Source organism: Eulemur rufifrons, chromosome 10 (genome assembly GCF_041146395.1).
Source record: "Eulemur rufifrons isolate Redbay chromosome 10, OSU_ERuf_1, whole genome shotgun sequence".
NCBI classification, from domain to species: Eukaryota; Metazoa; Chordata; class Mammalia; order Primates; family Lemuridae; genus Eulemur; species Eulemur rufifrons.
Window position 1 is genome coordinate 24,823,455 of NC_090992.1, and position 25,020 is coordinate 24,848,474.

Sequence of the window (25,020 nt, forward strand, 5' to 3'; positions counted from 1 at the left end):
CACAATCCTAAACTTGTGATATTTATTTCAGGAGACATAACTTGGGCGTCCTTAGGAGTCTATTGGCACAATTTATTTCAAAACCATTCCAGAGCAGTGCCATCCAATAGAACATTCTGCAATGGTGGAAATGTTCTGTGCTTGCCCTGTCCAATAAGATAGCCATTAGTCACCTGGGGCTACCAACCGCTTGAACCATGGCTACTGAGACTCAGGAAGGGAATTTTAAATTTCACTCAGTTTAAATTTAAATACCCACACATTTGGCTACCGTATTGGACACTGAAGTTCTAAAAAGTAAAGGTCTAATTATAACAGATATAAAATTCTCAATGTACCTGTTCTTGGTATTCCCATAATCTCTTTTTCTGGTCTGGGGAGTGAGAAGGGAATAAAGAGGGAAATGGTGGTTGAGTCCAAAGTTTATCTGTCTCAAATTCAACCTGTGTTTTATTGACAAAATTTGGGAAGGTTGAAGATTTGGCAGGCCCACTGGTCCCCTCGCATGTATGAACGTGTCAACACCTCATTAACCTTGTGTGAGACTGTGAAGTCCCTTCTCCCTCCTACTATGGTCCTATGTGAGATGCAAAAGTACCCTCTTTGCATCTCACAGGTTTTTTTTTTTTATATATTCAAGTTGCTCTGTGGATTAATTTCAGCATATGTTTTATTTAAATATATCCTGATCATTTCCAAATTGAAATGGGAGAAATTATTTTGGGGTAGGGAAGTTGTGTTGTGAGGTTTTCAGCAACATGTTAGCTGTTTATTTTCTAGAAATTAAAGGCATGAGGATTCTCCGTATTATCTTTTCTCTTATTTTGATTGGTCTTTCAATTAAATATTATAATTCTATCACACATGTGGCCCTGGTGGTCTTTCTCTTGCCAAGAAGGGAAAAACATATAGGGTATAGTTTTTTTTTCCTCCTTAACCGTTTTTGACATTTTTGTTCAATGTAGGAATTAGATGACAATGTCTTTAAACGAGACTGAATATTTTAAGCTTTAGGTCTGTAGAGCTTGTGTCTTACAGGTGCACGGTGAATTTTCATTGTTTTTTTTTTTTTTCTTCTTAAGACAGACATCTAGAATAACCACTTTCTGTATTTCCTGACACTGGAAACAGATACCGTTTAAGATTCCTTTTATAGTTTCTTCAGCTAACGACTCCAGTGCCCACTCAATTGTGGTCTTGTAGTAAATCAAAATTTCTCTGAAAGACCCAGCTCTGTTATATAATTATAAATGTCCTGAGAAGTCATCTCCCTAACTAAAAAGAAAGTGAGTTTCTGTTTCCTTAAATAATATTGACTTTGCCACCGCACATGATGGTTTTTGAAAAATAAAAGAACAGACCAGTTTCTTCTCCTCTTCTTCCCCCTCCTTCTCTTCCTTCTTTTAAACGAACCTGCAATGGATGAGGCCAACACAGACCCCTCAGGCTATGTCCGATCTGGTTGGTCAGTCATGAAGAAAGAGAAGAACCACCTGGCAAACTGCTACATCCAACTTACCTGTCGTCCCACGAATGACTTGTTCTAGATGGAATTTCGGGTTTCACAATGACCAAGGAGAATACTCTAGATCCCCAATGGACTCTCAATTGTTTACTCTTCATTTTAATAAATCAGAGACAGAAAATAAAAGCAACCCGGTGATACCCCCACGAGCGATGCATTCTTGCCTTTTGTTACCCTTTGGAGGCTCTGGGAACGGGAATTCACCATATTTTGCCAGGAGGCACTTGGGTCAACAAGGGGGGCGCAGCGGAACTTTCAAGTCTGGCGAGGCTGGCGGGAAGGGGGTCCCCGAAGGGAGCGCTGTGCCAGGCAGTGCGACAATGCGCAGGCACAGGCCAAGGCCCGCGTTTCCCCTCTGCCCAAGTCCGCTGACGAAACTGCGCTGTTGCACAAGGCTCCAGAAGTCAGAGCCCTCTTCAGCCAACTCAGAGAAAAGGCTCCCTCAGAACGGAGGCCTCCGTCTGTGCCAATCCTTGTAAAGCGCTTCACCTCTTCAGAGGCTAATGCCTCTCAAAACCAAGAACAATTAAAGCGAGAGTCTTTCCGAGCAACTGGGGAATTGAGCAAAATAAATCAGAAATCCTCAGCCTTCGCTCTGGAGGCTCGCCTCATTATGAGAGCAGGTCTATTAGCCCTCTTGCCATTGTCTTTCATTTCTCAAGTGAGGTGATTCTAATTAAATTAATCTGCATGTCAATCTATCGGTGATCAATCAAAGAGCCCGAGGTTTCCCCTATGCTGCGGGGTGCTTGCGGCTGACAGGGGCTGATAATGGAGGAAGAAATAAACTGTCGAGCAAAGTTAATTAGTCAACATAATAGGTGGATTAAACGGGAGCGGGCTGATTGCTGTTTCCCGTGTCAAAGCACGAGGTGGGAGCCGAAGCTGCGATTACAGACAATTATTATATTTGGTTGTAAGAGGTCGCATGAATAAACATATCTCTGTGGGTTTCAGTTTTAATCCCCTTCCCCATTTAATATAAGGAGAAGTGTAGGTCATTTCTTCTCATTGTTTTAGTCAAAGTTCTCTGAGACGACACCTTTGCCTGTGTCTCTTCTGGCAAACTGGCTTCAGGGTTAGTTTATGAGATGGCTTGAGTGTCTGATTACGCCTTGGCCAGTCCCACGATTAATTTCTTTCTCTCTCTCCTTCCTTCCTTCTCTTCCTTCTTTCTTTCTTTCTTTCTTTCTTTCATTCTCCTTCCTTCCTTCTTTTCTCTTCCTCTTTCTCTCTCTCTCTCTCTCTCCCTCCTTCCCTTTCTTCCTTCCTTTTCTCTTTTTCTTTTTTTTTTTTTCTTGCTTTGAAATAGATCTAAGACTCTTGATTAGCAGAGATCTTTTTTGGGAAGGGGAATTGGTGATAGTGGTGAGGGGAGCTTTGTTCTGATTAACCAAATTCACATGGAAAGAAAAAAGTACAAAAAAAAAACCTCAGAAAGACACCCAAGGAGAGAAAAATGCATCCCAGCTCTTTCCGAAACCTATCTTTTTTATTTCTCTAGCCTCTTAACCCTGATGCAGGAAGGAGGGGGGTGGCGGGAGGGTGGAGGGAATATTTTAAAGATTCAAAAGATTTTTATTTGCATGATCAACTGTGATATCTGCTTCAGTGTCTAAACTGAAGGGTAATTTAGGTGAAACATAACCACCCTTGTGTAAAAAAAAAATATGCTAATAAAGATCCTCTTGTTAAAATTATGGTTAACAGTGTACCTTCTGCTGTATAACTATAAACTGTGCAATTTTACTTAAAACTGCATCAAAAGCGTTCCATGCCAAAGACCCACTCATCAATAGCTCCTCTTGTTAGACTTGTACAGCATAAGCACCAGTTATTATGTGAAATAGCTATGCAATTTTCTTCAGTTCCCAGCTGTTATTTATTTAACTTGAGTTTATTACCCACCATGCTTTTATATTAAAATGTTCATTCATTTCTCTCTCATGTCTCCAGGTCGTGGTGTCTACGACAGTCAATGTGGACGGCCATGTCCTGGCAGTCTCTGATAACATGTTTGTCCATAACAACTCCAAGCACGGGCGGAGGGCTCGGAGGCTTGACCCCTCGGAAGGTACGCCCTCTTATCTGGAACATGGTAGGCGAATCATTTTCATTGGTTGGCATTGCTACTTTAACTGTGCATTTATTTGGTTTCTTTCTTCCGTTCCACCACATTTTCTACTGTTTCAAATTGCAGATGTCCTTTTGAACAAGATTGATCCCCCTGGGGGTTTTTTACTCTTCAAAATCTGATGCTGAGTCTTGAAAGACCGGAAAATATCTTTGAGGCCCACCCTTTCTTGCTGCACCACTCTCTTCCCTTCAGCTTGAGAGAGAGAGGGAGACCTGGACCACTGCTCTATTCTAAGCTCCCACTTGACTACAAAGGAAGGGAAAGCCAATCCCTAGGAAAAAATAAGGAAAGGCCACACAATTTGATATCACAAAAACTTTGATACATTTCAAGTGTTTATAATTGACCATTGAGGTTTTCTAATGAACTCACCCTCTTCACAATCCTGCCGGTGCATTTCTGTGACTACCTGTTGAACTTCATTTGGAGATCATGTTCAAAGTCTAGGCTGGAAGTGCTTTCTAAATATGAAGCCTAAACCAAATGTCCCCCCGCCCCGGTGCCCTGTGCATAAAACTCTCACCTCATCACCACGTGATAAGAGCCTTCTTTCTGTAGGTAGACTTTGGTGGGAAGAAGTCACATTTGTGTTAAGAATTATGGTTAATCAGTGGTACCTTTGAGAGGACTAGAGAAAACCATATAAAAATTCAAAGCGAGGAAAGTGAATGCCACTCAGAAGAACCATGGGCCATCACCCTTCTCTCTGTCTGTCTGTCCATCCATCCATTCATCCGTCTGAGAATCAGTGATTGGGACTCCACGGGGTACCAATCACCATACTAGATTTTCTCCAGTCTCTTCAAATTAAACTCTTAACCCATTTCCCTCACTTCACTTTGCAGTTTTCTAGGCCAGCAGGATTCTTTTGAGAACACTACCCCACAAATTATCACCTGATTTTTCCATGGGCCACGAGCTGTCCATGATATAATTCATAGGGTAAAAAACTCCCTTCCCTGCCAACATCCCAATTTAATAAACACACTGCTATCATCATTTCTGCCTGTTTTTTTTTTCCCTGTGCTTCAGGAATGCACAAACTGTACTTTTTATTAATTAGCCAGATGTAACACTCTTAGAAGAGATTCTTCACCACATCCAGTTTTACAGGCTTTTTAAAGTAAACCATCATCTTTCAAAAGCTGCTTCTTTATGGTTTCATTAGTGCCGAGATGGATGGATATTACTTTTTGCAGGAGGCCATTTGAAACACCTGCTCATGATTACATTCCTAGTTCCATTTCTGTACTTAAAATTATTCTGATCCTCACTTTCCAGCAATGTTGCCTTTTTAATGCCCTCGGAGTCACTTAAGGCATTGTATGACTAGAGGTATTTAGGTGATAGGAAGAAGGGAAAAAATAGGGAAATCCTCAGTGGGCACAATTTGGAGAGCAGCGTTTAAGCACTGAAGTTATGTTGCTGACTGTGGCTGGTTAGCTGCAAAAGGTACTGCCTTGTTTGGGGCCAGACTTGACTGTCAGCTTGAAATCTGTGAGTCATGGGTTCACGGTTTCAAAATGTGCTCCAAGTGCAGGCCACACCCAGCTCCCATTTCTGCTCATGGGAAGCCAGTGAGAGAGCTCATGACACCATGCAAATCATCCCTCCAACAACAACAACAACCAAAAAAAAAAAAAAAAAAAACACCAAGGCAAACAAGACAGCCTGTTGGAAAGGATACCTCTAGGGAATGGAGGTCAGTTACATTATTTTGCAGTACGAGGTGGAGGAAAGAGTCTCAAACAGGTACCAGGAACCATTAATGTCATTTCTTAATGTCACTCTGGCCTCTGTATGACCGTGGACAAGTCACCTTCGCTTTTAGGATACTTGGTTTTCTTCTTGGTAAAATGAAGGTGAGGATCTGCAGGGGGATGAAAAAATATCTGTGCTTTGGGTGGGGGCAGGTAATGTAAATAACGGAAGTGGGCTGGGCGGAGGCCTGAACACAGGCAGGTACACGCTCTGCTGAGCCCCCAGCCCAGCCAGTTGTCGCTAAGGGGAATGAGAGCCCAGTGGGGCCAGGTGTTCCAGTTTGGCAAGAATTAAAACTCTCCTAAGTTTTAACTGTTGGTAACTAATTATAAAATTTTTAAACACTGAAAAGATGAGAGAGGAAAAAAATCACTTAGGAAAAATGCAGCCACAGGCTAACAGTTGGAGACCTTTGGATCCAAACGTCTCTAAGCTTCTTTCCAGCTCAGATATTCTCTCTCTCCTAGGAGAGTTCATATTAATATTTCAGTTGGGATATCATATTCTTCTAAGTTTTAAAGACAGCATTTTATTCCTCTGTTCCAGTTTACCAGTCCACAAATGGCCATGTTATTATTAAGATAGTATTCAAGAAAATGGTGCCGTTTCACTAGGTGTAAATGGTTAGCCATCCCTGGGGACGTGGATAGGTCCCATTTCCTTAAGCTAGGGGGCTTTACCTTCACCAAAGCCTTACTTCCTTGCGCGCCAGTGGAATGAAAGGGTAGACACATCCAGATCCTTAGTAAGGACAATAACATAGAAATCTGCTTCTCTGCAGACTGAATCAACCACACATATCCACCCACTCACTTAAACACTTCAGGCTGATACCATAAATATCTACTCAGCAAAGGGTGACTATTGAACTCTTTCATTGGTAATGTGTGGGAGTGGACCAACAGGCTAATTAATGTTGATTTGGGGGTAACACTTTATCTTGCCATTGGAAAAGTTCTGTTTAAAAATGCCTGTTTAAGACCTGAATCACACTTCCGTCTCTCTGTTTCTCCCTGCTCCCCCCACCACCGCCCGGCCCCCACCGAAAACAGCTACTGCATAGTGAGACTGCAAAGCATTTTCTCCTCGTGAGAGCCGTAGGAACCTTTGCTTTCCCTATTCTGGACTTTTTACCATCTCATTTCCAGGTAGCCTGAATTATTTTGAGCTACTCTGCACATCTCTATTTATATCCTGCTTATCAGACAGTTAGAGGAAATTTCGTTTGGTGGCTCATCTTTCTGCATCTAAGTAGAAACAGAGATCACGGTTTACATTCATGCATAGTCTTCCCTGTGTCACCCATGGACCCACAAACCCTTGTGCTCAGATAAATGTCCCTGTATTCCGACTATGAGTTGACAAAGGCAGATTTATTGCACAGAATCCTGCATGGTCCAAAGAGGGTGAGTCCTGGTATGCCGTAGCTCATGGTAATTGCTCTCCCTCTACTTCTCCTTCATTCATAAATACCAAGATTTTCTTTGGCTGGATATTTATGGGAGCGTTTAGGCTAGTGAGGTTTCTTCTCTAAGCAATAGCTTTATGGACAATGTACAGTTGTGGAGAGAGGTGACCTCAAAATGAAACTGCTCTCAGGGTTGTACTTTTTGAAAAGCATAGGCTTGGGACCGAAAGAGCCGCACTGTTGCCTTCCGCAGCTTTGTATAGCGCTGCCTGGTGTTGCTGCCTTGTCCTACAGTCCTTTCCGCAAATTTATGGGACCAGGGTGCTGGAAAGCTTCAAAGGGCTTGAGGAGTGTTGTTATTGACCCTGTTGTCCTGAGTTTGGGGATGTGTTTACTTGAATTTAACGCTGATTGTGGTATAGGTTGCTCTATTTCTTCCGCCTGTGGCAAAAGGCGGTGCCCTCTGGGATGCTAGAGTGCGGAGCCAGAAACCCTGCTAGCTCGCGTGTGCCAACACTTTGTTCTCTAAGGATCTAATATGCAACAAGGCAAAGTGCTGGTGCTCATCGTTCTGACACAGAATGCCGGGCGAAGTGACTAAATTACAGTATGTACCATTAGCACTAGCAGCTATGGTGAACTCCCTGGCAGCATTTATGCAAATGCCTGTGAAGATACTCTAGTGGCTTTGTCAGGAAGCCATCTGACAAGCAGTTTAAATGCTCATTTTTTAAAGGGGAAATATGTTTTGTTTTTTTTTTTTCCTTTGGTGTGCATATGTTTTTCTCCCTTTTTCTCTTCTTCTCTCCCCTCTCCCCTTTTTGGACTACTGGACGACTCTCCTCCTCTGTGATGACTGGGAAAATCCAAGAGTGTTCGAGAGCTCACCCAAACATAGGGGCCCTTCCCAGGGGTGGGGTTAAGGCCCCAATCTGGTGTTCTTCAGATCTATTAATGGGTTTTTTTGTTATTACGGATTTATGCATACTTCATATTTATTTGAAAAAAAATCAATGAAACTATTAATCAAGAGTTTGTAAAATAGGAACATTTTAATGTTCACAAGTTCTGACCTGAGGTCTTACTTAGTTTCTTGGCTCAACTGTAGATGTTTTAAAAGCATACCCACTTTTTAAAACTAGGAAATGACTGAAATTTAGCTTTTGTGGGCATCAGATATGCATGAATGAAATTTCCCTTTTTATGAAGGTTGCAACATGAAACATAGATGTGCCAGGATCTCAGAATAAAACAAATCAAAGCAATAGTGGAGTTTGGGCAAACTAAAAATATTTTGAAGAAGGAAGCATAGTGATAGACTAACTGGGCCCACCTCCTTGCTGTAATTACGACTTTGGAGAGAGAGAATCAGGTGTTCACCACTACCAGTTCTGACCTTTTGGGTTGTAGTGTCCCGTTTCAGCTGTCCCTGGCAATATGGTGTTATTCTTGATCTTTAGCATGTGACCTTCTTTAGTGCTTTTGCTCCAGGCAGAAGCAGTTTTTGCTTCTCTTGGTTGCCCCTGGATGTCTAGCACCATTGACTCCCTGTGCCCAACTGCATTTAAATTTGTTGTTTTATGAGTGTGTGGAGAAAGAGGGTTCGAGGTTGGGGAGATCATTCCAAATTGAGCCCTTCTTGTTTCCCCTCTGTGTGATACGGCCTTAAGAGGAGGCTGGAAGGAGGATGAGGTTGTCTGGCTGGATAGCTGGATCCTAGTCCTGATTCTGCCACTAACTAGCTGTGTGACCCTGGGTGGGTCACTTTTCTTCCATGGCCTTAGTTTTGTATGTGTCCAATGAGAGCTGAGTTGCGTCCTCTCAGACTTCCTTTCAGCATCTCAACAGAAGCCATGGACAGGTGCCTTCCCAAAAGCTGCCTTTGGAGGAACAGGACTTCAGGGAAACAGAGAAATCCACTGGCTGTTTCCAGTAGAACCCTTTCTTCAGCTCTGCAGCCAAGGGACAAAGCCAAGGGCTTCCAATCACTCTTTTATTCTAAGCCTCCACGACACACCAGACACTCAGAGAGGTGCAGCAGCATAAGGCAGACACAGTCCCTGTCTTCACAGAATTTATGGTGTAAATAGAGAAGAAAGACAGTAAGCGAAACTTACAACTGATGAATTAGAGTGGTGCATACAAGGGGACCACAGAAGGGGAAGGGAGAAGTGAGGAGTCAGGGAAGCCTCCTTTGAGCAAACCTCATTTATGCCCAAACCTAAAAGATGAATAGGTTTTCACAGCGTCTGAGTCCTGTGTCTGTTGCTATAACAGAATACCACAGACTAGGCAATTAATAAAGAAAAGAAGATGATTTCTTATAGGTCTAGAGGCTGGGAAGTCCAGGGGCATGATGCTGACATCGGGTGAGGGCCTTCGGGCTGTGTCATCCCACCGTGGAGAGGTGGAAAGGCAAGAGGGGACATGCAACAGAGAGCTCGCTTTTATAACAAGGCCACTACCACGATAGCCAACCTGCTCCTGTGATAACGCCATTAACCCACTCATGAGGGTAGAGTCCCCGTGTCCTAATCACTTCTTAAAAGCCCTGCCTCTTACTATTAATTACAATGGCAATTGCATTTCAATTATGATTTTTGAAGGGGACTTTCAAGCATTCAACCATTCAAACTATAGCACCAGGCAAAGGGGACAAAAAACAAAACAAAACAAAACAAAACAAAACAAAAACTTCTAGGCAGAGGGAACAGTGTGTGCAAAGGCTGTTTTGCTTAAGTGAGTTCAAGGAACCCAAATGAGGCAGGGACAGCTCCTGTTGCCCCCAGGCAAGGAGGGAGAGCAGGAGATGAGGCGGGGGTGATTGTGGGGCCAGAGCATGCAGGCCCCATGTGGGCTGGTCGGCCCCTGGTCTCAGTGGCAATTGTGACGTGGTGTGGGGGCCGAGCAGGGCTTTGAGGAACTCGGTGTCAATTACATGGGCTCCTCATGTCTCCCGAAAGCCCAGGGCAAGATTGCTCTGAGTTGCTTATAACTGTGCTCTCCCTGCCAGACTTTGGAAGCTCACCAGGGAGTTGGCTGTGCCTTGAAGCTGTCCCCTAATTACAACTCATTCTATCAGTAGAGCATGTGTGCCTTCTAGAAAGAAAGTCCAACAGTCTGAGAGTTCTTTTTCCAGATGGTTTTCTATCATTGATTACTTTTTCATAAGTGGCATAGAAAGAGTGTCCCTATTGACTTCTTTTTGAACTTGTGGAGACCTTCACCTTTTTAAGGCCTTGAGAACGGAGGCCTGCCACATTATTTGACCTACGAAATGTATATTTCCCTGACTAAACTAAAACTGGATAAGTGAAAATAAACTAGAACAACAGAGAAAAGTGCACTTTCCCAGATTTCTCTCTCCCCTCCCACCATGAGCAATGCCTGCATCTCAGCTCATGCTGAGTGGAGAGTCACTGAGGGGAGGAAGGTCATCTCCTTCACCCCCTCACTTTACAGAGAGGGACACTGAGACCTAGAGAGGGGACGGAATCTGCTCACGCCCAAACATACGTAGTTCTGTCAAAATCCATTAAGTTCTCTTTGCATTTGCCCATATTATGTTGGCCAGCACTTGTGCATTTCAGGGGTTGCATGGCTTCATGGTCTCTGGGTAATACCATAGCAGATGATTTGGGGTCCACCTCAATGCCTCTACAATAAGGGCAGCTTGGACCCACCTCCTGTCTCTGATTCCAAGGGTCCTGAAATCTGAGGAATGTCTGTAAAATCAATCCAGCTTCCTGACACAAATGCACATTCAAAACACAATGGCAGGGGACGAGTGATGCAGAGCTTCCCACACAGACAACAGCCCTCGGTGACACTGGTTTTGGTGCAGAACTCCAGTCAGGCCCACTTAGGCAAGAGCATCTCGGTGAAGGGTCTGGGTTAAGTAGAAAAATATCGGCGTCATTGTTTGAGATTGAGGGTGGCATGTTGCCACTTACCAACTGATTTTCCTACTTGAAAAAGGAAGGCAGATGCAAGCACAGAACATTAGGGTTAAGAATAGCCAGATGTGTCATAAAATAGAGCACCAAGACCCCAGATTTTCAGGCATCAAATCAAGCCTTTTTCTTTGAGCAGTTGGGAAGATGCCTTTTGTCTTCTCTTGAAATAGAAAAGACGTGGCAAGTAGTCAAGATAACAAACAGGGATGTAAGTGAAGACTGATTTCCAGCATATCCCCTGAGTGCTTCATAAAGCAGATAGCACAGAAACCCTAACACTGGGGACCGAGTAGCCAGCGAGATCTCAGCTTCAGACAGATTAAAGAGTTCGTGAGCAACGTGTAACTGCTAAGCAGATGACCTATGCTGTGCTTATTTGACTGTGACACCTCCAACAGCATTGCTAACAAAGGAAAAATAGTCCAGAGACTGTGCTCCCATGCTTGATGGTGACAAGGCCAGGTAGTAATATTTATGATTTTATTGTTATTTTTATTACTTCTACTGTTTCTTATTTTTGAACTATTATTAACTAACATTTACGGGGCATTTACTATATGCCAGCACTGTGGTAATCATTTTACTTATATCATCTCATCAAATTCTCTAGCAAATGTGATGAGATATAACAATTATTATCACCAATTTGCAGATGAGAAAACTGAGGTTTAGAAAGGGTCAATAGTTTACCCAAAGCGACAAAACTAATTAGACTGAACTTGGGATTTGACCGTAGGTCTGCCTGACCACATAGCTCTGTATAATAGTAGTATTAAGAATAATGTCTGAGCCCTACTGTGCCAGGCAGAGTGCTATATAGGCTCCGTGTTGTATAGATGAGGAAACTGAGGCTACAGAGAGGAGAAGTAACTTGCCTAGAGCCACACAGCAATTAAGCAGTAGACCCAGGGTTCAAACCCAGAAAGCTTGACACTAAAATCTGTACTCTCAACTGCTGCTCTTGTATACTACAACACACTGAATTCTATCTCCTATCCCATTATTCTTATTTTTTTCCTCAATATAAGCAAGGCAGTTGTGCTGGTATCTTAAATAGACCTTTCAAAAATTAGCCCAGAGCCTATCTTTTTTAAAATATGGGGCATATCCTAGTCAAATAAAAAAAAATGCTGATTTTATTTGATGACTGGTATATGGGGCTGGTAAGATAATAAGGATGCTGGTAATATTTTATTTATTTGCAAGAATGTTCTAACTCGTCTCCCTAGAAGTCATTTGTTGACCATATGGGCTCTCTGGCACATGTACAAGGGTGGAGGAAAAGAAGTCCCTGAGAAAACTGTGACATTGTGAATTAAGCAACAGGGTGCTGAAGGGTTACTAAGCCTCATGCGAGATACAACATGGGAAGCGCATTTGGATATGCGGAGGCCGTTTTCTTATATGAATTTCTTGACAAACCTGTAAACTGTGGGAAATTTCCAGGATTTGGTAGTTTGTTTGAGCTAATAAATGAATGAACCACACTTAACATATTTGTATAAGCACAAAGTGTGGGGTGTGTGTGGGGGAGGGCGTTGCTTTCTGCTTATGTTTTGGCCAGAAATGACAGAACTTTTTTAAGCCTAATTTTTTTTTTATCTTATATTTGGTTACAAAAGCATCATAATTCCAATGCATTTATTTGTATAATTGATTGTTCCAGACCAAGTCTGTTCTGCTCTTACTTGTCATAGGAGCTTTCCTTACTTGAGAATTTCAGAGGATTCGAGTGATGTTAACATGCAAATAAAAGCTTCAGGGTACTTTTATAAACCCTTCTTGAGACATTTGGGAGCAGTGGCCAGAAGTTGGGTTTGAAATATTTTCGTTTGTTTGAACGTGTCAGTCATACATGCAGAAATAAAGTAAAGCAAAGCTCTGCCACCTCGTCGCTACGTGACTTCGAGTATGTATTTTGATTTCTCTGGGCCTCAGTTTCCTCCTCAGTGAAGACGGGATCTGGTAGAGTCCTTCCAGCTCTGAACATTTGTTGTTTGAACCCAGCTGATTCTGTGAGAGGTACTCCTAGTTTTTGAGGAGCTACACACACACACACACACACACACAGCCTTGGGGAGTGGCTACCAAAATGCCAGGCGGTGGTCATTTCAGAGAACAGACCTAAGGCCAATTTCCCTCCACCTTGGGCTTCCCTGCAGGAAGTTAACAGTTGGTTCTAGGAAGCCTGGAAAAGCCACAAAATACGGTGTACACACCCATGGCGTCTTAGGTAGCTCTCACTCGATGTTTCTCTCCCTGAGTCCCTTTGGCTGAGAGGGTGTAGTGTCTAATCCGCCTGATGATTGGCAGTGAGCTTCACACCAGTGTTTCCCGTGCAGTATGTGAGATAATTTTAGGAGCTGGGGGAAAAACATTAAAACATTTCTTAACAGTTATATGTGTATCCTAATGCATAAACAAAATAATACAACTATTAATACAACTCCAAAATCATGATCTCACAGCTATTATTGCTTAGGGCAAGACTAAATTTAAAGAAAAAGTACATGGATCTAAACAGAAATAGCAACTAAATACTATTAAGTAGTTAATAGAATAAGTGATCCAGGAATGGAGCACAATCATGACTGAAGTTTGGGAAATGCTGTTAGAGAGGGCTTTAAGGGTTGGGGGAAGTAGTAATTCTTTCAAGTCACCAGGAAATAGCATAGGACCCTGGAAAACATTCTTTTTTTTTTAAAGAGTCAAATGTCTTTTTAAAAGAAAGCCTTTTAGGCTCAGTTTACCATTAGAATAATAGACTTAATATCCTAATAGGATTTTAAAAACCTTGCTGCTAACTCTGTTTTTATTTTTTAACAAAGTACTGCCTGCATGTCAGAGAGCAGAAATTGGTTTGGGAAGCGGGCTTGAGTCAAGAGAGGGATCGGCCTGGGTCCACCCAGGCAGCGCATTATGATAATATATACGGAACCAGCTGGACACTGAGCAAAGCTGACATTGTGTTGTCAAGGGCAGGATTGCCCATCAATTTCCGAGATAGGATTTGAGTTCAAATGACAGAAAGAGCAGCAACTGTGCTGCAACTGGTGTGTGGGGGAGGGGCCGGCGGGCAGGAACCAGCAGGGCCTAAAGACAGGAAGTCCTGGTACCTCCGGAAGGGGGTGGCTCTGTTTTCTCATCTGGCTGCTACCCTTCCTTCTAACCTTAACATCTGTCAGCAAGATCCACCTGGGTCCTTGCATGATTAGAGCCCACTTCACCGGGAGCTTGCGGGTGCTAATTTTAACCCCCAAGAGAATGGAGTGCCTCCTGCTGTCACCGGGCCAGATCAGCCCAGGAAACCCGCCTTCACGTAGCCACTGCCTGTCAACCTAGGAAGCCCATTGTGGGTGAAGTGGCGATTGTTCGGAACTGCTGGAAGAGTTCTCAACTTTAAAGCTACACTGTTTAGTTCCTTAACATTTTAATAATGCGATGATTCCTCTTTAGTTCATTTGCTTATTAATTCAGCCATTCATCTATTTAAAACATGTTTATCGATTGAATACCTATGATATTCCACAATAGGGTTACAGAGGGGAACAAGGGAGGGACAGTTGTTGACATTATGAGGTGTACAGTCACATGCGATGCTTATTTACGTGCCGATATTAAGCAAATAATGATCACGCAGAATGATCTAAAGTGCAATGCTGATAAATGCTATAAAGGAGAAATACAGACTGCTAAGAGAGCTTACGCTTGGGGGATTCAGCCAAGTCTGAAGAACCAGGGAAACTTTTAAAATTTTAAATAAGAGTGAGCAGCATTTGGACAAGCAAAGCAGAAAGAACATTTTAGGCAGAGGGGAAAGCATGTTCAAAATTCTATGTGGGGACAGAACATTAGAAGCTTGAGGGAGTCCTAACAGGGAAGGTGAGTTATGTTTGAGATTTATTTTTAAGAAAATAAATTTGGAAATTTCCCATATGTTGATTTCTGTTTGACCTGGAGATAATGGGTCCATTGTGTTTTCTTCAATCATAGTCTAACAACTAATTATCCAGTAAAATGTTGGCATTTAAACCAGTGTTTTGGGTGACGATGGTTTTGCTGTTAGGATAGTAGCCTTCAAGTACTTCCTATGCATCCAGTTCAGTGCTGAGCACTTTGTATAGTTTCTCTTAATGCTCTTAACAGCTGTAAGAGGGCACTGCTATTGCTAGGTCCGTTTAACAAATTTGGGAAACTGAGGCCATACTTCAAGGATCTGGTTGTGGCCAAACAGTAAAAGATTTCGGTTTTGCATGTGCAGCTTTTGGACCTCCAAGTATTTGACACAAGGGGTCATCACTACTGCTTTTTCTTACTGTGGAGTCAATGCTAATCTCCACACATTGGACTTTAGAGCTGGAGAGAAATTCTCTTGCTATTTGAGCAAGTAATATAATCCCTCCTTCGATTGAAGCAAATTGACGACATTACTCAAAGGCAAATTGAAAAGCCAGATCTATGCTAAATCCCAAGGGTAAGTTAGTTGGCATGTGCAGTGATATCTGGGAAGGTGCTTTTCTGGGTTAAGATAAAAAGTCCTGGTATCACATCACCCTATCGGGCACCCCATCTCAAACTCCCTGTGCCAACCCTGCAACTTGAAATACTCAGTGGACAGAAATGAAACTTTATAGAATTTAGGTGATCATCGTCCTTATCAGATGAATTTGATGCCATCAGCATGATTTTAGCATCCTCGGAAAAATAGAGATTTACCTAGAGAGGCACAAGAGAAAGTCTGATGCATGGATTGTGTACAACTGTTGCTTTTCTGCCAGTCTGCCATGGGCAAGTCGGCTGGGCCATGACCTAGTAATTAAAATCCTGCTTGAACGTCTGCTCCTTGTCAGTCATAACAGAAGCACTAACATGGGGAACCAGAGGAGGAAAAGAAAAGTGAAACACAAAAGTAACACTCTCAAGCCCACTGGGTGCAGAAATAGATCTGGGTGGACTGAATGTGTTTCTGACCACTAAGCATGAAAGCGGATCCCGAGCACTAACATATTTTTATCCCAATCTGTGAAGGTAATCAATATTTTATATGCAAACATATGCTCCCATGTTGCTGGCTTATTTAATTGACAGTTGCTATCAGCAGGACACCAATTGTTCAAACCCACATTGTTCGTCTGAAGTTCTGGGGAGAAATGTGGCAGGGGACACGGAGGATAGGGACATAGACAGCATCAGGCCTGAGGTCTCCTCTTTTCAATACCTCAGTTTCTTTCATCGACCTTGGGGCAAAGTAATAAAAATTTCAAGATACGTGCCTATGTAAAATACGAACAAGGTAGCCATATTCTTTGGCTGTTATTTTGAGGAATGATTGATATGATTATAACATGGTTGATACAAAGGAGAGCTTTCTTTAATTCTTTGTTATTCTTTATCTGTTTCCCTTTTGAGCACATCTGGGGAAGCCAATAGGCACTGAACGCCTACTGTGTGCTGTGCCAGGGGAAATGCTGTTAGGTCCATTATCTGTGCGATGTTGGATGTAGGGGATGTGTCCCAGTCAGTTCCAATGTATTGTATTATTTCTTGATAGAGGAGGAAAATGTATCTTTGGTCTTTCTTTGCCAAAAATCTTCTGGCTGAATCATCAAACCAGCTGTGCTCTTCCAGTAACTATCATGTGCAACAAATCTATAAAGTCAGACCTCATATTCCTCTACTTTTTAACTTGGGCAGAATCCTAGAAACTCTCCTTGATTTGCTTAGCTAAAGGCTTGTGGAATCCAATCCTTGTTGCTCAAAAGAAAAAAAAAAAAAGTTGGGGAAAATGTTATTAAGGTACTGTTTTAGGATAACATATTTGTTAGTCGGTAACTTTTATTACTTTCTTTATGTGTGCAAAGCTCTATAGTGAACACCATTGAGATGGATACTGTCCAGCTGAAAATGAAAGTTAAGGGGAACGGCCCTAGGCTTTAAAAATCTTTCCCATAGTGTTGCTGTCACTTGCAATGAAATGTTCAAACTCTGAGTGTGTGTTTAGCAGCCCAACTTATAACAATAGAAAAGCTTCTAAGCCTGGAAGTTTGGCAGTATTTTCAATGTTCCTGTGTTTAAATTGGCACCTGTGGTATTATATTAGGATGCCATTTTCTGAACTTGGAAATAGAAGAAGGTGGAGGGAGATTTTACTATAATTCATACATGGGCCCGAGTCTTAGGGGGAAAATAACTTTACTTGGAAATAGAGTAGTAATATTCTGTAAAGTTAATAAATATCCACCCTCTATCTTGGGGATAAGAAATTGCACAACTAAGATTTTATGGGACTTTAGCTGTATTTGTATGATGGAAGAGAATCTTTTAGCCAAACTGAGCAGAAATTTCAGATAAACACCAAAGTTGAAGGGTAGTTTGGGTATTTTAAATATTTGACTCTATCAATCAAAAGTATACTCTCCAAGTCTTAAGTTCAAGTGAGTCTCTAAGATTCAGCTACTTCATCTGTAAAGTGGAATTAACAGTAACGTATACTTGCCTACTACTCAAGGTTGGTATTAAGAATAATTGAGATAATGTGTGCACAATCTCTTTGAGAACTTAATGCTAGTTAATTGTCAGGTATTGGTTAATGCAGAGTGCTGTCTACCCAGTCTGTGAATAAATGAGGTCCCTGTCGGCAAAGGATGCATTGACTAGTTGGGTTGATTTGCCTACACACGCACACACACACACACACACACACACACATATGACCAGCTAGACACGTATGCAAATGCATATATTAAGATAAAAGTTCATGGAAAAGTGCAGTAAATAACAAATGAATGGGAAAGACTGGAGGAGTTCGCTAAAGGGTTAGTGTTTTGTAGACAGATGACTTTGCACAGAAGATGGATCTTTTGGGCAAAAAAGAGTTTGGCTGAATAAAAGGTAGTGGTATAACCTTCTCCAAATATCGGTGGGAACATGCAAAGGATGTTTGTAGGCAGCGGACTTGGAGAGCTTGCCATCATCATCTTTGTTTTCTTCTTCCCGATCGTCCTCCTCCTCTTCATCATTATCTCCCATTTATTTCTTGCTTCCTCTGTGCTGAGCTCTTTACACAGATGAACTCATTTAAACCTCCCAACAGCCTCATGGCAGGGGCTGTCTTGTAATTATCATCCCCAGTTAAAGTGGTAGAAACTCAGGCTTATGAAAAGTAAAGTCATTTGCCCAAGGTAAGTGGTAAAGCTGGAAGGTGAGCTGAGGCTCCTGAATCCAGAGCCAGTGCTCTTGACTGCTGCCTCCTGGTTGGGAGAGGCAAGAAAGGAGGCTGGAAAGGGAGAGTCAGCCAGAGTCACGAAGGTGGACTTGATCCTGTGTGCTAAGTTTTAAAAGCTGGCAATGAGAAAGGTTAATCTGGGTTTTGGTAGGCAGACTGGACTTTGCACATAATAATTATGGAGTAGAAATGAGTCACAAACAGGCAAAAGTGAATGTTTGCTTCTCGCGGTGAAGATAGTACAGCTCAGACCCCAAAGAGTAAGGTTTGAGGAAGGTGAGTCAGTACTTCACGGAGTTTAAATGGAAGTGGAGTTCCCACTCTGCTCATCTTGTGTGAGTAAGTTCATTGACACACATTCCTGTGCTTATGACGTCACAGATCATCACCACGGAAACATCTGTGTTATAGCAAATGCTGGATTGCAGCATCATTGAATGTGTCAGGGAGGAGAGGAAACTGGCTGAAAACGATAAGGCTCTCAATAATGAAAGTTCACTCAAATATGTTAGTAATAGCAGCCTCGGTTGTGGAGAGAAATATAAGCAGAACTATTCCGAAAAGCACAAAGCAGGACTTGTGCATTATTAAAGGTTGGGCAAGGTTGATTTTGAAATGCTGCTCACATTGAAAACACAGTTTCCTTAAAAAGTCACTATCTATGCTGTCTTGCATGATGACAATTGAAATCCTTCAGGAACAGGGAACTCGCCTCCCAAATTGCATATAGAAAATCTTCTGCATAGCAAGGAAAGGCTAGCTGGGGTCTTCCACGTGTTTTGGGAGAGGCCTTCAACAGTCAGAAGCAAAATTGGCCATGGTTTTAGTTTGTGTTTATTATTTGATGAGTCAGTGGCAGGATTAGTTGTGTGGCTACAGAAATTAATAACTAAAAGATGATCCTTGGCTCTCTGAGGATTTATGTAAGTTGCACACTGGTGGCTCATGGACTGAATCCAGCCTTCAGCCTTATTTAGGTTTGGGCTGCATGGTACTTTAAGAGATTATATATTTGTTGCTGACAATTAAAAATAAAGAGATTTTTTTTTTTCCTTAAGAGTAGAGGAAGGGGAAAAAAACAAAGAGATTTTATATGAAAATCTGGATTTGCATATTTCCTTTATAATCAGAAGAGCTGGTAGTGTCAGACCTCCATTTTCAAATTGCAGCAATTAGGTCAAACTCAGAAGTTGTGCTCCTTTTGGATGGGGCACATGCTGTACACTGGGCCACAGTCCCCGCGTCTCCCATTGCGCTGCACCTCGCCCATTTCGTTAATTTACCTTCTTTCTTGGCCCTGAGCACATTTGATTTTGTGATCCCTGTTGGAGGGATTAGAGACTAAGTATTCCTAGCACAGTTCCTGATAGAGGGAGGGCACCCCACGAACGGTAGCTCTGGTTAGTCTCTCTATCAGTTACGGGCTCAGTTATCTAAACTTGATCCTTAGATCAACACTGTCCAATAGAACCCCTGTGATAATGGAAGTGTTCTGTCCTCCTGCCGTCACCAGCCACTGTAACTATCTACCACTTGAAACGTGGCTAGTATGACTGAGAAAAAATTTTTTATTTAATTTTAGTTAATTAAAAATTAAATGTAAATAGCTTCATGTGGCTAATGGCTCCTATGTTGGGCAAAGCCGATGAAGTAATGAGATTCAGCATCCAGTCAGGTGTCCTCATTTAGTTTAGAATGTGGAGGATGGACACGGGGGCTGTGGGTGGGAGCTCACTCATAGCTCCTATGGTCATCCACTCCTAAGAAGGGAACCACCCCTTGTTACCTGACTAGAAAGAATGTTTGTCAATGTAAGGAGCCAAAGACATGTATTTTATGAGATGTTTATAGTCACATGTATACCAGTAAACCTAAGTCATCTTAAGCTTGAATAGGGAGCCAGGATGTGTGGCTCATGCCTGTAATCCCAGGGCTTTGGGAGACAGAGATGGGAGGATCACTTGAAGCCAAGGGTTTGAGACCGGCATGGACAACATAGCAAGACCCCATCTCTAAAAATAAAAATAAAAAAATTAGCTGGGTGTAGTGGCATGTGCCTGTAGTCCCAGCTACTTGGGAGGCTGAGGAGGGAGGATCACTTGAGCCCAGAATTTCGAAGGTGCAGTGAGCTATGATCACACCACTGCACTTTAGCCTGAGCAACAGAGTGAAACCCTGTCTCTAAAAAATTAAAAAACCTCAAATGGAAGTTTCATCATTGCCCCTCACTGGCCAATTAAGGGTACTACTTAAATATAATAATTATACCTATGTGTGGAAAGGCCTAAATTATTCAATGAGCTGCTTGACCCTGCCATTCATGACAGCATAAAGCTGAGAGCCGGTGTGAGTGGGGGAACTCTGCAAGGCCCACAGAACTCCGCTAGACTGCTAGAGGGATGCTCCATTCTTAGGGTTCCACATGCTGCTGTCTCTTGAGGTTTCCATCCCAAATGCACTGAGCACATCTAGTGATCGTGGTGCTATAAACCTGCCTCAAAGTAGGATTCTAAAAGACCCCTCTCTCATGCAACATGTGGGTTCATTGACGGGTTGTTTGCCTGGGAAGCTTGTCACTGGCTTTCTCCACCGAGCCCAGTAGTCAGAGCCCTCCCTTTGTCCTTGTCATAGACTGGAAACCCCAGAACCATCTACCAAGCTCTGGCCTATTGGTGACTCACTGGCCTTTGTCCCGAAACCTGCCCTAAGGCAACTTTTCCAGCTAATAAGTAACTTCACTGCTTCTAGGGATATATTCATGGGAAGACAACACAAATATCAGCCTTTTTCATTCAGGATGAAGCTCTGAATTACGGCTCCCCCCCCCCCAAAAAAAAAAAAATCCCCCAGCAAAAAAAGCTTCCTGAAAAGCATAGAAAACTTAATGAAATTGGTAGAAACAGTTGTTACATCTGATTTTGTCAAATGATGACTGACATCAAACCTTTTTTAATGGAAAAAAAGAACAAAACATACACGAATATCTTCTGCTTTGGATCATTCACCCAATCAGAGTTATATATCATCTAATCTTATAGTTAAATTCTCCTGAGAGGATACTACATCTTCCTTTTTTTCTTTTTAATCTTTATGGACAAACATGGATGTAAACCCCTACTGTAGCAGAGAATTGAATGAGTCCTAGAATTCAATGGGAAGAGAAAGACAAAACCCTCTAACAAAAAGTAGATGCTACGTGCTTTTAAATTTCTTCTCAGCAAAATCCTCAGCAAAAATATTTTCTAGAAAAAGACCAAGATAATATCAACTGAGACTAACTAATGAAATGTTAAATTATCTGCATACATCTATGTTTTTAATGCTGAATTTAGTCCTGCTCCCAGACAGAAGGAGGCTAAAAATTCATATTCAGATAAGGAAAGGCAAACCTTGGAGAACAGATGGAGCAGAGTTCAGCATAAAGGTTTAATCCTATCAGGCCGATTCCTGTATGGCCATCTGGATAATCCGGCACACACATTCAAGGCCTGTTAAAAATACGACTCCAGCCAAGATTAACGTCACAGATTTTCCACTAGACTTGCTCATATTTGACTTTATGATTTTCCAGGCCCAGGGAGATTGCTTGTGAATAAAGACTTGAGTATTCCTTGAAGAAGCCGTTACATGTTTTTTCTTTTAACCTGAAAATTGTTTCCCCTTTTTACAATATTGGGTGTCCATTTTTGGAAGGTTATTTTCATTTCCTTTTCTTCCCTGGCTTTCATTTCTCAAACTTTTCTTATAACAGGATAATAAGGAGAATTGGGCTAAAAATAGTTTTGTGCATGAAAGTTCTCCTTGTCAGGAAGAAAAGAGTTATTTACTTATTGTATAATCAAAGGCAAGTGAATTTACTATTGTTGCAACAAATATCACAATTGGAGCCATGAATAATTCATTTTGAAAATTCTCCTACCCTCCACGATAATTTTCCCCCATTGCTTTGCAATGGAGTGGCTGACAATCATAGAACAAGAAGGAAAAAAAAAAAAAAAAGAAAAGAAAAGAAAGAACTGATGGCAATATTTGCCTTTAGATGCTCTAGGATTAATATTGTGTACATTTTAATTTTGGATTTGGTAGTTTAAACATGAGGTGGAAAACAGTGTATTCACACCTTGAGTTATAAAATTCTGAGCTTCTGCAGTGTATTTAACAAACAATTTTTGCATATTATGAAACAGTGCTATGTTGCATGTTGTTAAATCAAAAAGCCTTCAACAAGTCTTTCAAGTGCAATTTAGAAGTTACAGGTACATCAAAATGTCAAGATTTTTCACTGCTAAATTGTTAAATAACCCTGTGTAATGAACCTGCATAGAGTTCTGGATCTCTGATAGACAAACTCAGAAATCCAAAAGCGCTTGCCCTGGAATGTTTCGGATTACAATTGTTACGCTGTATTTCTGTCCTTCCCTTCCTCGGGTGCTATGTTCAGTTTGTTGAGGAATTTTGCTAATTCAGAATAAATAAGAAATCTGTAAAATAAACAGAAAGTAGATATAATTTGAACTTAGTCTATAATTAGCAAATAGCATAGTTTGGCAGTTAGATACTATTTCACTATGTTTAGGTACATCTAGATATCCACCACCAGGTAAACTCTACCTTAATGTAGTAGATGGACATTGGAGATACATTTCCAACTAGTGACTACAAATTTTTCCTTTTCTCTTTTTCTGTGAGAGCCATTAATGCTGTCAAAGCAAAGGGCTTTCTTGCCAAATGAAGTCACTTTGGAATAAAGGATGAAAAACACTTGAAATTCTCAATCTCCTCATTTAATATTTAATAGGTTTAATTGCATCTGGTATTGCAAAATCTCTATATCATGGATTACATTTCTCCTTAAAATGACAAACACACCGCACACACACAGACACACACACACATACACACAGACTCCTTTGTATATGTAATACATGATTCTTTGCCAAATAATATCTAAATATTCTGGTGGACAGGGCAATAAATGCAGACCAATAACAAAACAAAACAAAAAGCCTAATAAACAACACAATGCTTAACTGCATAATGCAATTATTGAAGAAAATAAAGGAAGGCAGAAACAAATCCCTACTAACACAAGTTAAAGCAACAGCAGAAATGTTATAAAGACTGCTACACCTTGCATGAGGAAACTGTCAGATTTATTTGTTTGTTTGTTTATTAGCTGAGTTTATTTGTTTGGAGTCTGTGGTGATATTAGCATGCTGAAAGTGAAGTTTGCATACTTGGGTGCTAGAGTTCAGATAAGGCATTATAACTGCTACTGGTTTCTAAAGCATCTGGTTGGGGAATAGGTAAGCAAAGAACAGATTTGCCTCCTGTACATGCTGAAAATATAGAGGACCAGTCTTCCAACTAGGGACAAACCCTCTGTTTGTCCTCCTTTCTGTCTAGTAGCTGGTAGTTTCAGGATCAAAGAAGGCAGGTTGTGGTGCTAATGAGCTGTGAGCAGTCAGGAAAATCATTCACTCAAAAAAAAAAAACACAAAAAAACCCAGCAAAAACAATTGTTCAGATTGAACAGGAAGAACAGATATCTGTGCAGAGTTTGGGGGGGAGTGTTATCTTTGAAACAGGGTTTCACCCAAGTACAATATCACCAAAATCAAGTAGATAAAAGGCAGAAAAGCCTGAGATTTTACGAGGTCACAAATATCCCGTAGAAATGAGCTGAGCTCATGGGTTTCACGTTTTCTGCCAAGTCTCAAAAATTTGGGACAATAACATTAAAGTCAATTCCTCATTTCTGAAAAGTTTCCCATTAATATTCATTCCAGGCAAATGAGATCCTTAAAAAAACATTCTACTTTGGAAGGACTGATGCCAAGTCCACCTACTCAGTACATTTTGCTGGATATGTTAGCAAGTAGCTGAATTAGAAGTTCTTAGGAAAGTTTTACAATAAACTACGTAATCTGGAATGATTAGAGTATAGGATATTTTAGTAAATAAACTCTGGTTAATGGGAAACTTATGATAATAATAATAATTATAGCACCAACTCAAATACTATGTGCTTGGCACATAGTAAAACAATGAAACACAAGTAGGCATTTTCTGTACATTTTGCTGGAACTCTACGAGGTGGGTACCCATGTGGAAACTACAGCTTAAAAAGGGTAAAAGATTGTTTCAAGGTTGCACTAAGTGGTAGATGTGGAATTTGAACAGCTGGAGCTCTTGCCCATTTTCAAATAGAGTCATACTCAGAATGTTAAAATCAACTTAACATAATTTCATCTTTCCATCTTTACTGAGAAGCCGGTAAAGGCTGGTGCCAACATCTTTACCTCCATTGTAAGCATCAGTTATCTGCTTTGTAGAAATGCTCATTAATAGAGAGATTTGCTTAATAGAATTCTGGAAAAGGAGAATTTGCATATTTCCATATATCATACACAATGGAAATGGATAAGAACCTTATAGCCACTTCAAAATGGAATTTCATCTTCAGATTTACCTTGAGATTAGAAAATTTCTCAATTTGTACATTTTACCAACTGGCAGTGTTGTTTCTCCAGTGGATTTAAATACAGGAATGGAGGGGAAAAAAAAAACAAACCAAACAATGCATCTCTAATTAGGCTTCCATAATAGGGCATCAACTGTCACAAAAGCCTCATTTTGGGGAAAAGATATGATAAATGCTGAACCCAGGTCGTCTATGTGGCTACCTCAAACAAGTGAGGTATTGATCAGAGCAGAGAGAGATTTCAGAGGCAAAAATAAGAGCAGCCCCAGGCCCTGCTGAGAGCTGCACACACCACTAATTCACCGCAATGGGCAGGCACCTCTGAGCTCAATTAACCCTTATTCCCAAGGCCACCCATAAACCCCGAGGTAAACATGACTCTCCTGGCCCTTGCCTTCTATCAATGAAATAGATCATTCCTATTGGAGGCTGAGATGTGATTCCAGCTTATAAATTCACCTTGCTAATAAAGAGGCTGATGCTCTCAGTGTGAGTGTGCAGGGACATTTAGACCACTGAGGGCA

The 25,020-nt window shown here is 41.4% G+C and overlaps 1 protein-coding gene across 16 annotated transcripts in view; it reads left to right on the forward strand.

Moving 5' to 3' along the window:
- Positions 1 to 25,020, forward strand: part of EBF1 (EBF transcription factor 1) — a 385,100-nt gene that overhangs the window by 256,967 nt on the left and 103,113 nt on the right. For 10 of the 16 annotated variants that reach the window (XM_069484298.1, XM_069484282.1, XM_069484285.1 and 7 more), the window contains exon 8: positions 3,482 to 3,623. In XM_069484298.1, coding sequence (XP_069340399.1) covers positions 3,482 to 3,623 — 142 coding nt within the window. The remainder of the gene's footprint in view (positions 1 to 3,481; positions 3,624 to 25,020) is intronic. The other 6 variants (XM_069484287.1, XM_069484284.1, XM_069484288.1 and 3 more) reach the window with 1 other exon arrangement.